Below are 15,596 nucleotides of genomic sequence, written 5' to 3'. Positions count from 1 at the left end.
ATTTTAAACAAAAAAATTTACGCTTTCAAAAAATCTATGAAAAAAAGAAACTACACAAGTTTGATGAAAACTAACTTTAAATTATCATAGAACTTGAAACAAGTAATAATATAAACTAAAAATATAAAACAAATAATTTTAGGAACATCTTAGGAACTGGAGTCCAAATCAGTACAGTTTTTGCAAAAAAAAGTTGCATGCTCCATACAAATAGCCTTTCCACAGCTGACACATGCGTGTTTTGTCTTCCGGTCTTTTTTATTTGGATAATCTCCGCATCTAACGTATCGACCAGGAACATTTTGAGTTGATGAATGTGGTTCGTTGATCTGAGAAGAGATCCTCTGACGTAAATATGTTGGGATATTCGTTTTGTCTCTTCGCAGTTTGAGGTGTTCGTAAACTATAGCCAGGCAGGCCTAAGTTACGGATGAAATCTGTTCATTTTGGTGTTTTTGTCCGTATTTTCACGAAAAATTATGTTTGCATTGACATTTTTGACCATCCTTTGACTTGTAATGCGGTGCATTGACTTGATGTGTTGAACGGCGGCGTTTTCTCAAAACAGACAGCGGAATATTATCTTCAAGGTCTTCGGAATCGGCACTATTTTCATTTGTCTCAGCTTCATCGTGATCAGAAATTTCTTGTTCAGTGTTAGATTGTAGATCATGTTCACTGCAATGGACAGATTCTTCAGAGCTCGCCTCATCGGAAGTATTTGCTAATGCATCTTCCAACATGGACCAAAGTCGGCTTTCATCACGTTCAAAGTCTATTTTTAATTAAAATCTATATTTTGACTTAAAAAATAAGCTAAAATAGCAGGATAGTTTTTGTCATTAAATATATGCATTAACTATGTGGCAGGGTATCACATGCCCAAACGCAGTTTGCAGGCGTGTTACTCGACTGCACGCTGCCGCGTCACTGCGATCACGCCACTATCCCCACCCGCATCTCTTTCATTCCAGCTACTCAAGACGACAAGAACTTTGAAGGTCATAAACAAAAAATATAAGCAAATAAGTAACATGGTGGGTATGAGATACCCTGCCACACTCTCGCCGGGTTAATACGTTATTCAACGAATAAGTTTTAGCCAAGGATTGAAAAAACAGCCCTTAATCGTGTTTTATAAATAGGTAACTAGGTACGTTAAATTTTAAGCTACTAAATATTCATGAAATAATTGAAAAATATTATTTGTTATAATAAATAATTAATATTGTGAAATACAACATATTGTTATAATCCTGCCTTGTTAAATAAAGGAATTATTATTTATTATTTTGTTTTTTTACGATTAAATACATAATCAATAATTATTAATCATCGAATTAACATACGTAACTGGTGGCATATATGTACACATTTTTATTACCCTTGGTAAATTATGTAGAAGCACTATCATATAATAATTAATAAACAACAATATTAATGTTTTTTTGGCTTCAGGTATTCTATACATCTCAAGGTATTGTGTATAGTTCCTGAATAGAGGCACACTACGCAAATTTCTTGCTAATAGCCTAAAATAAATTGAAGCAATAGGTATGCTGCTATTACAATACGCGATGGAGTGATGACATTCACAGGGTTGCTGGCCACAACTTACTGGCGGCAAAGAGCTATCGACCAAGGTCAGTGGCGTGTATTGGGAGAGGCCAACGTCCAGCAGTGGACAACGAAAGGCTGATGATGTTGATGATGATGATGCCATTACAGTATTATATTATCTGTGGTCTGTTGTATTACTGAAATCATAAAAATGAGAGAATATGTTAATGTTACAAATTGTGAAAGTTATGCAATAAACTTTAATACCTACCGACTGTATTTATAAAAGGCACGTTTCCATACATTGAGTTAGAAATTAAACTTTTTTACGAAGGGAAAGTTTCTTGTTTCCAGTCTGTAAAGTACTTTTCAACCAATTTGTACTTACAAGGAGATCCCTTTTATATTTCGTTGGAGTACTTTTATTTACAATGGCAAACGGTAAAACACTTGTAGGTTTCTAAAGGCAAAAATATATATAATATATTAGTCTACCCCGGCTTCGCCCGTGGTACATATACAGGGTGGATATTTAAGATGGGCCCTGGAAGGGAAGTACTTGAAATACTAATTTGGCTGAAGGGAAACATTCCTTTTTCACCCTGTATAGCCTATAGCATGGATCACATACCATATCCTTTGGATTTGGATTGGAAAAATGCCCATATTCTCCCTCTCCCTAAAAATCCGAATCCTTCGACCTCGTCTGATTTCCGCCCCATTGCTATCCTCCCTTTCCTATCCAAGGTTCTCGAGCGGCTGGTTCAAGAACAACTGAGCATTTTCCTAAATCATCACCAACTCCTAAATCCTTTCCAGTCTGGCTTTCGACCAGGGCACAGCACGACCACTGCCTTAATCAAAATTACTGACGACATCCGACGAGGTTTCGACAACAAAAAGCTCACCATACTCACGCTGATCGATTTCAGTAACGCGTTCAATAGCGTCGATCATGACGTACTGCTGGCAGTGCTCCGCTATCTTAACTTATCCTCCTCGGCTACTGACTGGTTACAAAGCTACTTAGAGGGACGTCGGCAGCGTGTACTAATTGAGGAAGTTTCTTCAACATGGTGCAATGTTTCTGCTGGCGTTCCTCAAGGTGGCGTATTGTCACCCCTCCTTTTTTTCCATTTTTATAAACTCCATTTCCAAGGATGTTGTGTCATCTTACCATATGTATGCGGACGATTTCCAATTATATAATCACGCGTCACTTCTTGAACTGCCTGAAGCGATTTTCCAAGTTAACGCTGACCTCGCAGCAATAGTCAGATGGAACAAAAGTCATGGTTTAAGAGTTAATCCAATTAAAACCAAGGTTATCATATTTGGAAGTAGGCAATTAGTCTCAAAAATTGACTGGACCAATTTACCGAATGTTGTCGTTGATGGTGTTCTCATCCCTTATAGTACTCAGGTAAAAAATCTTGGTCTAACTCTGGATCAAACTTTTTCCTGGGATGAACAAATAAAGCAGGTACAAAAACGGGTTTTTTCTTCTGCCTTTTCCTTACGGCGCTTGCGCAACTTTCTTCCAGTCAAATCCAAAATTACTTTAGCTCAATCCCTTCTCCTTCCTCTCCTTGATTTTTCCGACTCCTGTTATCCTGATATTCGCCAATATCAACTTGACACCCTTGAGAAGCTCCAAAATTTCTGTATCAGATTCATATTCGGTCTTCGTAAATTTGACCATGTTTCTGAATACAGGAAAAGGCTTAAGTGGCTTCCTATCCGTTATCGCCGGGATACCCACCTGCTGCATCTTCTATACTGTATTCTGTTTAGCCCTAAGACGCCTTCTTACTTAAAGGATAATTTCGACTATTTAAGCTCTAGTAATACTCTCTCTCTTCGTTCTTCCAACTTGTTATTGCTTAGCACCCCTTTCCATCATTCTAAATTTTTTAACAATTCTTTCACAGTCCGGGCTATTCAACTATGGAATACTTTACCAGAAAGTATTAGACGTGCTCAAACGCTCAGCTCTTTTAAAGTGTTGCTAAAAGACCACTATTTTTCCTTGCTATAGATTTTATTATTATCATTCTTTTTTTTCCTTACTTTTATTTTGTTTGCTGACGTCATCAAACATTGTTTTTTTTTGTATAAATTTATTGTCTTTGTGCTATAATATATCGTCGCCGTAGAAGAGAAATCGAACAACTAGCATTTTTTCCAAAATCCACTTTTTTGCATTATATTAAAGTTTAAAGTTGGCCGCATCTTTTGACCTTACCCTCGCTTTGAAATCTCGTTTTGTCCGTAAGATATAAAAAAAAGTAGGGTTCTGTAACAAAAATGAACATTCAATAATGGAAGTATAAATTGAGAAGAAAAATTGAATAACTGACTAATAAATGATTAACTTTCAAGATAAACCCATAAGGTGTTAAATAAAATGCATAATGAGCGTTAATCATTTTCGCCTCGCCGCAAATTCTGAGAATGTAAAAAGAAAGATTTGGCAAAAACGAACAATGTACATTATTTAAAAAAAAAACACTATTTTTTACGATCGTACGATCGCTGAAACCACAGATTGTGAAACAGACTTTCAGGAACTAAGGGAGCATGGTGAATCGAAAGAAAACGAACAAGGTAGAGCAAATAAAGAAGGCAGAGTAACATTTTTGGATAATTCTCGTTTTATTTTTAAAAGTTATTTTTGTAATTTTACTCATTAGGTATAGTACTTTCTATGTCAGTATAAAGTTTTTTGATATCTGTAATAGTTATGGAATAATCGCCTGCGCACACTTTACGATTATACCTGATGGAATTCCAGCCATAGTTCTTAAAACCTGTGCGCTTGAACTTGCTCATGTTTTGACACGCCTCTTTCGCCTTTCGTTGACGACTGGAATATTACCGAAATCATGGAAACTTGCCAACGTGCAGCCTGTGCCCAAATAAGGCAGTCGTGCTCTGTAAGACTATGGAACGTGTACTGAACAACCGGCTCCTGGCACACCTAGAAGCGAACGACCTCATCAGTGACCGACAATACGGGTTCCGCCGAAACCGTAGACCGCGGACCTGGGGATCTTCTAGCGTACGCCACCTACATCTGGAGTGAGGCCATCGAGAATCATGGTGAAGCACTTGCTGTCTCCCTTGATATCTCGAAGGCCTTTGATAGGGTTTGGCAAGATAGTCTTATTGGCAAGCTTCCATCCTACGATCTGCCTGCTGATCTCTGCACCTGGATCTCAGATTTTTTAAGAGACCGGTCGCTTCGCTTCTACCCGGTCGTCGGCCGTCGACGGCTGCTCGTCCGACCAAATGGCTATAAATGCCGGAGTACCTCAGGGATCAGTTCTTTCCGCAACACTCTTCCTGCTACACATCAACGATCTGCTGAAACCCGGTATCTATGGGTACGCAAACGATAGCACTGTTGTGGAGAGATATGTATCCAACGCGCGAGCCAGTACGTCACAAACTCAGCCTCTACGGGAGGCGATGGTTGATCGCATGAACTTGTCCTTACAGGCGTTCTCCGACTGGGGCGATGCCAATCTGGTCAAGTTCAATGCGTCTAAGACCCAGGCGTGTCTATTCTCCGCTAAACGGAGTCCATTCCACCTGAGTCCGAATTTCCAAGGTGTGTCCGTGCCGATAACTAGCCACCTCGAGCTTCTTGGTGTCACCTTTTAACGCCTACTCTGAACTTTGGTTCCTTCATAGAAATCAAAAGCCCAAGTAGCCTCAAAAAAGCTTGGAACTCTGGCGAAGGTGAGACAGTATTTCAGCCCGGGACAGTTGCTCAACCTTTATCAAGCATAAGTCCGATCGTGCATGGAATACTGCTCTCATCTCTGGGACGGTTCCGCCAAGTACCAGCTGGAGGCGCTTAGGCGATAGAGAGGCGTGCCAAGAGGCTCATAAACGACGATGACCTAGTGGCAAAAAACTCCAGAGCCTCGGTCATCGCCGCAGAGTGGCCAGCTTATCGGTCTTCTATCGGATACACTTTGGAGAGTACGATGCGGTACCGCACGATCTGCTTCACGATGAATTATCACACTTTCATGTGTTCACTGTTATGTTTTTTTTTTAATTTTTTATTTAATGTATTTTTTTAGTAATTATCAGTCATTCATATACAAAGATTTATTCAATTTTTTACTTTAGATTATCCGAAAAAATTAGACAAATGTTCTTCATATATTTTATTTGCAGAAGAATAATTGAACAATGTTCATTATCATTTCGATTTAAAACTGATTGTCTTTAACTCACACGGACAAAACTGAACAACTAACTTAATAAAGTAGATAACTACATGTAAGTTCCGAAATCTCGTTGGAGCAAAATTAGATAACTTTTAAATTATTTCTTAAATATTAAGGTAACATGATATCGGGTTTACAATAAACTAAAAACATGCATAACTAACCCTTTAATAACATATAAAAAAACCTACAGTAAAAATGTTAACAGTAAAATATTTATTTCGGTTTTTGTGAAAAAAATACACTAAATCAGCTTTTTCTCGTAAAAACAGTTTTGTTAGTTATCTAATTTCTCTTCTACGGCGACGATATTTATGTTTATGTATTCTATTTAAATATAATAATATGTATGTATAGTTTATTACATTATCATATGTATACGTATATATTATGTATTTTATTTATTTGTATTATAATTTATGCATTTATATAGTAGGTAGTTAAACTTTGCGGGAGCGATTTGACTTTTTTAAAAAAGAAATAAAATAAAATTAAAATTAAACTTATTTAATTACTTAACTATAACAAGTGGACGATTTGGAGTCACAAATGTTAATGCCAGAATTACATGCAATGATACAAGCGATACCTTATTGCGAAACAAATGTTTTCCATTATGTGGAATGCTTATGTTAAATTGCAAGAACTTTCCGGTGGTCTTGCTGAGGCCAGCGGAAGGCTATTGCTCAACCTAATACAGAGGGTTGGGGTGGATGCGTAACTCCTCCCTCCTTAAGTGCGAAATTATCGGTTTGTTCATTTTTAATAACTATCCGATGATTTCGCAGACACATTACATTTAATATCTTATAACGAAGTAAGTAAAGTAAAAATAGAATTACAAGTACAAATATTAAAAATAGAGACGTATAGCCTAAAGTAGCACTGAATCTAAAATTTCTTTCACTGTTAACCATTTCACTATCACTGAACACTGATTGCTTTAATATCGTTGACATATATTTAACTTCGTCCAAGTTGATTCCTCGCATATTGAGTACACGTGTACTGGATAATGTTGGAGTTCTATTCACAGGTAATTGCGGCAAAACTATAATTTTTGTTGGTTCTACCGGATCATTCTCAGTGATTACTTGGTGAGGGCGAATCGTTATATTCTGGATCTCGATGCTACATGGTTCGTCGATGGTCATTATGTATGTGCCCACGACAGGATATTTGCTGACATCACCATTGCAAATTTGAGTCAGAGTATTTCTGTATTTTGAGAAAAGTATCCAACTTATAGATGTGATTCTTTGCATTCTCACATTCTCTATATTGATTAGCTGTTGTTCGCAGTGCATTGGGTTTCCTTCAAATTTAAGCAGTTGTTCTATGCAAGTAGTTTCAGGATAAGGCGTTTGATTTCGTTCATCGCATAGAAATTGTTCTCCAGCAGCGAGCGATCGGCACGGTTTTACGATCGGTAAGTATTTCATCCCCTTTGCCAACAGGTAAGGATATTTAGGAAAAATGGAAAGGGTTTTACTATCGGATGCACGGTACATAGGTATAGAGTATAATTTGTAATAGTTATAAGTATAATTATCTGTAATTGGAACCTCCATTATGAACGTAATCTGGTTTTGTTTAATATACGATTTAACATTAATAGTTTCTTCTAGTTTTACTAAGTTTGCCTCACTCGCTTTAAACACTAAATTTTCAGTTTGAGATATAAGAATTAAATGTTGCAACAACTCAGTAGAATTAATAATACTTTGATGTAGTATGGATACTTTACTAAATGCTAGAGCAGTCTCTATTTCTCCTAATTTTATAAAAATAGTACGAAAGTTACTTACAAATAAATTTAAAAGGCTTACAACATAAGTAGTATAAACCCAATGATTATCCTTAGATGCTAATTCCTTAATCATAGATTCTACAATTTTTAAACGCTTATCTAATATTTTAGAATTTTGATTTAAGACTTCAGTAGTATTAATAAAACTATCGAGCATTTTAGATATTAAAGTAATTTTATTTCTAACGATAGTTTGATCGTTTTCAAGTTTAGCTGTAAGTTTATCGTATCTCATTGCGTCACTATAGTCTAAATTTCCGGTTATAATTTTAATTAAGGAACCTAGAGGATTGAGGATTCCTCTCTTGACACGTTTCTGTGGGACTAACTGTTCGTATTTCTGAATCGTTATATCACGAATATATTCAGCGTGATATTTTGCCACTTGAAAATCGTGTAAGTATGAAATATTCTTATTAATTAAACTATCGAATTCACTGTATTTGCTAATAATAAAATTTAAGTCATCATTAATCTTATCTAAATTTAAAACCTTAATTATAGTCCAATAGTCTGTTTGAAGATATGCTTGCCCTTCTTTCACAGGATAAATTCCCGGGTTATGTTGAAGAGGTTGTAGTTGAAGGGCCAGCGCGGACCTCATCACTATCAGCCAACACCACCTGCGGAGGGCGTTTTACATTTATAATAGGGACCTTAGTCTTCCTTTTACCAATCTCTATCGGTACAACGTTCCTTGAACCTTGTCCTATAACCTTAGCTTTATGGAATCGCGGCTTATCCTTGCTTTTTCGCTTATTAACGTCTTTTGCAAATATAATTTTTCCTGATGGGAGACTGATTGGATCTTCACCACCTCTCCTATCCTTTACCTTTTGCTTAGTTTCGATCATTTTCTCTGTTAAATGTTTATATAGAACCTTTAAACGTTTTGCATGGTCCTTAACCAATTGCTGTATATAATGCTGCTCGAAATCAGCGTTAAATAAGCTACCTGAATCCGTGTGACCAAATACGACTTCAAAAGGGGTTAAGCCCGTAACTGAATGAATTGAACTATTATAGGCAATAATTGAATACATCATTACTGATGCTGCATCCATGCATTTCTCTTCGTATTTCGCACATCTATAAATTTCACTAATGGTCGAATGTAAACGCTCAATTAATCCCATTGAATTAGGATTATTAGGTGAGCCGATATGAAGCTCAGCTTATGTAAATTCAAAAATTCTTTCATTAGCTCATTATTAAATTCACTACCGGGATCTGAACTAATCTTTCTAGGAGTGCCGTAAAACGAAAAATACTTCATGAGTGCACGCACTACTTCTGCCGTTGATCTATTGTCTATTGGAATGGCTTGACCTAACTTACTAAATGCGTCGATAATAGTTAAGTAATAATTTCCTTCTATCTGAAAAATATCAATAAATATTTCTTGGAACGGCGCGTCTTGTGTTTGAGTTAATTGTAAAATAGGTTTAAAGGGATTACGATCATACTTCATTTTAGAACACGTTTCACAAGCATTAATAAGGGCTGAAATAGTTTCCTGCATATTGTGCCAAAAATAATTTCTACGTATACTTGCTAGAGTCTCTTTAATACCGCGGTGACACGTTTTACCTTGATGGTGTTTTATTATAATAGCCTTTTGTTCCTTCTCATCTTCTATAAAAACTACACGCTCCGTACATTCAAATAACAGTACTGTATCCTTTCTAAATAATTCTATGACAATGCTAGTAAACTGTTTGCGATGTTCATCATCTTCGAAATAAATGAAATACTTAACTTTCGGTTTAATATACTCTTTTAAAAATTGTTTTACTAGATCCGGGTTATTAGTAGGCAAGAAAACTTCTAAAACCTTTTGTTTTTCACGTGAAAGGTCGTGAACTTGTATTTCGTTCTTAAACCACGTATATACTAAAATTTGATTTGGTTTTGTGTCTATTGCTTCATGTAATATAGGTATACCGGACGATTCTACAATATTAGCTGAATGAACTGTATCCGATTTCGACGTTACAGATGGTGACCTGACTGGGTAGTCACATGTTCTAGGAGAACTCATCGCCGATAGAGTTTCAGAGTCGGGAATAGATATCGTTTCACTAGAATCGCGTTCTGATATAGTAATTGGACTAGAGTCGTTACGCGTTCTTTGCCTATTGTCTCTATCGCCTATATTAACAACCATAGATTCGTTTTCGTTATCGGAATGCGTAGCGTTAACCCTAATTTTAGATAAAGCATCCGCGTTTAAATTTTGCTTCCCATTATCAATCACAAATTTGGAATTAATTTCAGAAATATAAATATGTGGCAATTTCAGATTTGGATCGCAATTTGATTCTACGACTTTTTCTTGGTAGAGGCTTTCGTTTGAAAATTTTTTTTATCAGACGGAAGCACATTAATGTCTTGGGTATCGTCAGTGGGTGTATAAATCTCATTCTCATCGTATTCGTAATTCGTATCATAAGGATTACAGCCATAGTAATTCGTATAGTCGTAAGGATTATAGCTATAGTAATTCGTATAGTCGTAAGGATTGTAGTCATAGTAATAATTGTCATTATACAGTAAGTCGGTTTCGTTCACTCTAAAACCTGGCTGAGTTATATTTTGTGATCGAGGGGGTGCTGTCCTCATGGAAACGTCAGTAGTCTCAAAGTGGTTATTTTGAGGAGGTCTTTGACCAAAATTCTGTGGCGTTATACCAAAAGTTTGAGGAGGCCTAGAACCAAATTGTGGATTTTGATTGAATGAAGGCCTATACCCGAACTGTGGGTTTTTATTAAACGGTTGTTGAGGTGTAAATTTAAAACCAAATTTTGCCTGCTGTGCATTTTGAGGTACATTTGGTATCCCAAAATTAAATCTTTGTTGAGGATTATTTTGTAAAAATTGGGGCACCGTAACGTTAGGCGTTTGCCTCGGCAGCGTTGTATTATTGTGGATACGATTGCGCGATTGGTATTGCTCGTGAAAATTAACTTCTTCTAAAACGATTTCTAAAGCCTGTTCTAATGTACTAGGTGATTTCAGTCTTACAATACGCACCATGCTTTCGGGCAAATTATATAAGAAAACGTTCAGGGCTGTATGATTATAAATCGCAATTTTCGCGCGTTTAATTTCCATATCTACCGATAAATTTACCTTCGATATTAATAATGATCGAATATTCTGTATCCTATTACAAAATTCAAGGTAACTTTCGCCGGATTTAATTTTACAGGACTCGAGAGAGATTTTTATGCAATCCTCACTACGCGGATCACCAAAATGCTGTTCTAGTAATTCCTTTAAAGCGGGCCAAGTATTAATGTCTTCGCGCTCCGATAATAACGCGGCGGCATCGCCTATTAATCTACTAGTTATGGCATGTAAAACGTAAATATTCTGTTCTTCATGCCCTCTAAATTTATTAATTATATATTCACATTTTCGAAAGAATAAATTCAAAATTCTTTTGTCTCCACCAAAAAGAGGAATAAGCTTTAACATATCACTCGGAATTGTTATTACGTTTACGCTTTCCATGTTAAATAAGTACAGAGTAATTAAAGTTCTGAAGTCTTTAACCAATTACAATAATTTCGAATTATAAAAATCACACACACACAGAAATCAATTAAAACACAATATAAAAATTTAAATATAGCACAATAAAAAATTATATGTTATCAAATACTATAAAAATTAAAACTTGAAGTAAAGTGAATCACATATAAAATATAAAATTTATTAATTGAATTACGATCAATTTTGAGATCATTTAAATCAATTAATATTAATATTTCTTTATGCAAAAATTCATTTACTTTTCTTATGTAAGACTTTTATTTAAGTTACACTCTATAGCTAATTAGTCTGTGCAGAGTTTTATGCAAGACAATTCTTAGAATTAAATACGATATTCCTTATTGTATAAGTTATAACTAATTACTGATTTAATAGAATTTCATATTAAAACCAGATCCGTTATAGTGAGAGACGTTCAATCCCAAAATAACAGTTAAAAAATAATTAAAAGTCAAAATTACACTCTCGTGAAAAGGATATAGGAATATATGAGAAAGGATGGCAAAAAGTTTTACTCACCAACCGATCGTCGATCCCATGTCCTCGTCGTGGTCGTTTAACAAATTTATATTTCGGTTCTTTTAGGATAGCACGGCCTTTATAGCAATGTTCTAGGGCTAATTTTGAAGACCTCTAGACATGCAGACCTTATGTGGCTATCCTACCGGCTGCGCCAGTTAAACTTTGCGGGAGCGATTTGACTTTTTTAAAAAAGAAATAAAATAAAATTAAAATTAAACTTATTTAATTACTTAACTATAACAAGTGGACGATTTGGAGTCACAAATGTTAATGCCAGAATTACATGCAATGATACAAGCGATACCTTATTGCGAAACAAATGTTTTCCATTATGTGGAATGCTTATGTTAAATTGCAAGAACTTTCCGGTGGTCTTGCTGAGGCCAGCGGAAGGCTATTGCTCAACCTAATACAGAGGGTTGGGGTGGATGCGTAACTAGGTATTTGTTACTTAAATAATTTTATTTATTTATTAGGTATAATTATTATCATTATTTTTTTTTCTCTTCTTTTTGCACTATCCCATTAACTTCATACATTTCCTTTCCCATCAGGTTGCCTGGTAGAGATTGCTGCTCAGCAATAAGGCCGCCTCTTGTACAAACTATGCCTTTCTTTTGTATTTTAATGTTATTTTGTCCTAATTTTTGTTTGTGCAATAAAGTGTTATAAATAAATAAATAAATATCCAAAGGTGAAAGAATTATTGAAATCGGTCCATTGATCCAGAGATAAGCGTGTTCAAACAAACAAACTTTTAGATTTCTTATATTAGATATGGTAGAGATTTATTGGGACTTTAAGAGTTAAATAGTGTAATGGTTTAACATAATTACGTAATGCGTAAGCATATCGCAAAGAGCAAATAAATCTTCGTATCCCGTGTCTTGGCAGATGTAGGTTAAAGGTTTCTCAAGGACTTTCTTAGGTATAACTCCAGAATATTAACATGCGAATGGTAATTACTAATTATATTGTTTTTAGGTCAAAAGGTTTGGTAATTTTAGGTAATATTAAATTACGAATTGTCGTCTTAAAAATCTGTCCTAAATTCCAAATAAAACCAACGGCCTAATTCGGTCTAATTGCTATTGTTCACTCGAAAATATTCAAATCTTATTAAATTAAGAATACTATTATATATGCTACTAGCGGTCCGCCCCGGCTTCGCCCGTGGTACATATTAACGTTTTCTCTACATAAGAACCATCCTCGTACTTCAAGGAATATAATAAAAAAAGAATTATCGAAATCGGTTCAGCCGTTCTCGAGTTATGGAATTACAACGAAAAGTGGCATTGATTTTTATATATATGCTATATAGGATCGTCATTTGACTATTTAAACTTTTCCAAATTGTGTACATGATACTTTTCGCTCGCGGCTTCGTCCGCGAAGTCAAATATTAAATCCCACAAATGAGATGTACCTAAAACAAAAATCGATCTGTTGCGACGAAAAAAATACACATTCGAACAAACACGTAGTAAATAAGAATGCAAGAATACATGAACTACTTTTTTTTCTTCCTTCATGCCCAATATTTTATTTGTGATAGGTACTTACTGTGTATAACTTTTTATCTTTTTTTATTTTTATTTTAAGTTATTGTAGTCAAATAATTCAGTTAGACAAACATTATATACCGCTGGTCTTACAAAATAACCATTTGCATATTTCTATAACTTTCCGACATGAATAGAGAACATTAAGTATAATAAAATGGCGATTTACGGTCTGAGCTCATAAAAACCGAATTCCTTCAGTCTCAGTAGTGTCTCAAGATTAAGTGCTCGTGAATTTTTTGTGAATATATGTTTGTGTTTGTTTTTGAGAAAATATTATGCAAGAAACTTTGATTCGTTTAAAGTGCAGGTATATAGCTTGTGACTTATTGCTGAATCAATTTTGATGAGTTTTGAGATATGGATAGAGTCAATGCGATACACTTATTATGTTATTTTCTTTTTTTTTATTACAGCGCGCGCTCTCTCTATCTAACCGGCCTGTAAATTTACCCACAGAAATAGAGGAATTTACTCATTGAGATAATATTACTTCGTATGGAGAAGACACCACGAACAAAATCTGTGCGCCATTTTTTTGCTCTAACTAAGTTTTAAAAATTATTATTTAGTTAGGAACTTACCGATGAAAGTAATTCCTTTGCACTTTTCCGTATTATTTGTATTATTTGTGCAATATTAACACACACGAAGGCATATTTGATGCGTTTCACTTTAAAACAAATAAAAAATGAGCGTGCAGTTACGCCATATGGCGTATGTTGAGCGGAACATAAGTGATGTAGGCGGTGTCGTCTCCATATGTATATCTCAATGAATTTAACAGACTCTTTTTGTTCCCAGACGATTACTTTTTTTACGCAATCATTTTATTACTGGCCAGTAACTTTATTAGTCTAAAATAATATTTTTGGTCTGTTTTCAAAACCTGTAAGTGCTCTTTTAAAAAAGCGTGGTTATTCAAAAGAACTAGTGGAAAAATACTGTGCGTTTCATGACCTAATTTCCGAAATGATTAATGACTCTGACTATCTTGACAATTGATGTGGGTTCGATGACTAATTGAAAATATTGTGAGATAGACATTCTATTTTTTAGTATGACCACAGAATACTTAATAGTAGCTAACGCTAGTAATACTAATTCTTTTGTGGTCAACCATGGCATTTAGTTGTTTACTTTTCGATTTCGAACAATTATTAATAGCGTTGTATCTTTTTTGCCGTGACAACGTCTTATAATTCGATAAAGCCGGCTGCACGCACGAAAAAACATGACTCATGCGGCGTTACCTCGCTCTGACTCATCTGAGGCGTTCCATGTAAGGCATAGAGTAATATAATATATTGATGTAAGGCTTGAAGTGCGGCCGAGAGCGCGGAACGAGCGACAAAGAAGCACAATCGGACGTTGTCACGTTCAACTATCGTCAGTAAACTGACTTTACAGACAACCAATTTTTTTTATAGACATCACAGGGTGTTCGCGCCACCTCTGGAATATTGTCCAGAGACATTATTTACATTTTTTATTTATTTACAAAAACACAATTTACAGGCACATAACAAATGTGAAAAAAACGTCTTACTACTAATACGTAAATACGTCATACTTTCTCTACTTACTAATGAATAAATTAATTAATTTACAGATTGATCAATTGATTGAACTTCATAAAAAAAGAAACAGACCAAAAGCTCCGATTGCTTTCCCGCCAAAATGAATGTCCTATATTATGTGTATTTGGTAAACACCGTGGTCCGTGACCGACCAATTATACTCAATATTCAAACCGTGGAAACCTAGCTTAAGCAAACAAGGTAGGAGTATCCATATAATATCTCAAAATGAATCAAAATGTTGATTGGGGTCTAAAATTGAATTTAAACAGTGTCCATGTTTAATTTGGTTCGTATATTGTGGACAAATTAATTATTATACGGATCATGTGTGAAGTTGTGTCCCTATGTAATCACTACATAGTATAAAACAAAGTCGCTTTCTCTGTCCCTATGTCCCTTTGTATGCTTAAATCTTTAAAACTACGCAACGAATTTTGATGCGGTTTTTTTAAATAGATAGAGTGATTCAAGAGGAAGGTTTTAGTATATAATTTATTAGGTTTTAGACAAAGCGGGCGATGCCGCGGGCGGTAAGCTAGTAACTAATAATACATTCGTTTCTCTGATCGATTTTCTTTACCCTGATCATGAGGTCATGAGTGGATAAATTAGTGTCTTAGTATTTCTCCTGATTTAAGATTAATCAAAGTTATTTAGTAGGTCGGTTAAAATAATTTAATATTTGTTGGCTATCAAATAAAGACGACTCAATATTATTAAAAATAATAAATGCAAACGAAACGTTGTACAATAT

The 15,596-nt window shown here is 35.1% G+C and overlaps 2 protein-coding genes across 2 annotated transcripts in view; one reads left to right on the top strand and one right to left on the bottom strand.

The window, feature by feature from the left end:
- Nucleotides 1-15,596, top strand: part of LOC123693758 (galanin receptor type 3) — a 73,076-nt gene that overhangs the window by 38,392 nt on the left and 19,088 nt on the right. The window lies entirely within an intron of this gene.
- LOC123705992 lies at nt 9,937-11,211 on the bottom strand. The gene has a single exon (XM_045655116.1). It carries the CDS (start codon nt 11,128-11,130, stop codon nt 9,937-9,939), a length of 1,194 nt encoding a protein of 397 aa, XP_045511072.1. The 5' UTR covers nt 11,131-11,211.

This window comes from Colias croceus, chromosome 1 (assembly GCF_905220415.1).
Source record: "Colias croceus chromosome 1, ilColCroc2.1".
Classification (NCBI taxonomy): domain Eukaryota; kingdom Metazoa; phylum Arthropoda; class Insecta; order Lepidoptera; family Pieridae; genus Colias; species Colias croceus.
This window is presented reverse-complemented; position numbering and strand designations above follow the sequence as displayed.

Bases quoted from the DNA above. Each gene is read 5' to 3' on its own strand.
- LOC123705992 (XM_045655116.1), bottom strand. From the start codon at position 11,130: ATGGAAAGCGTAAACGTAATAACAATTCCGAGTGATATGTTAAAGCTT.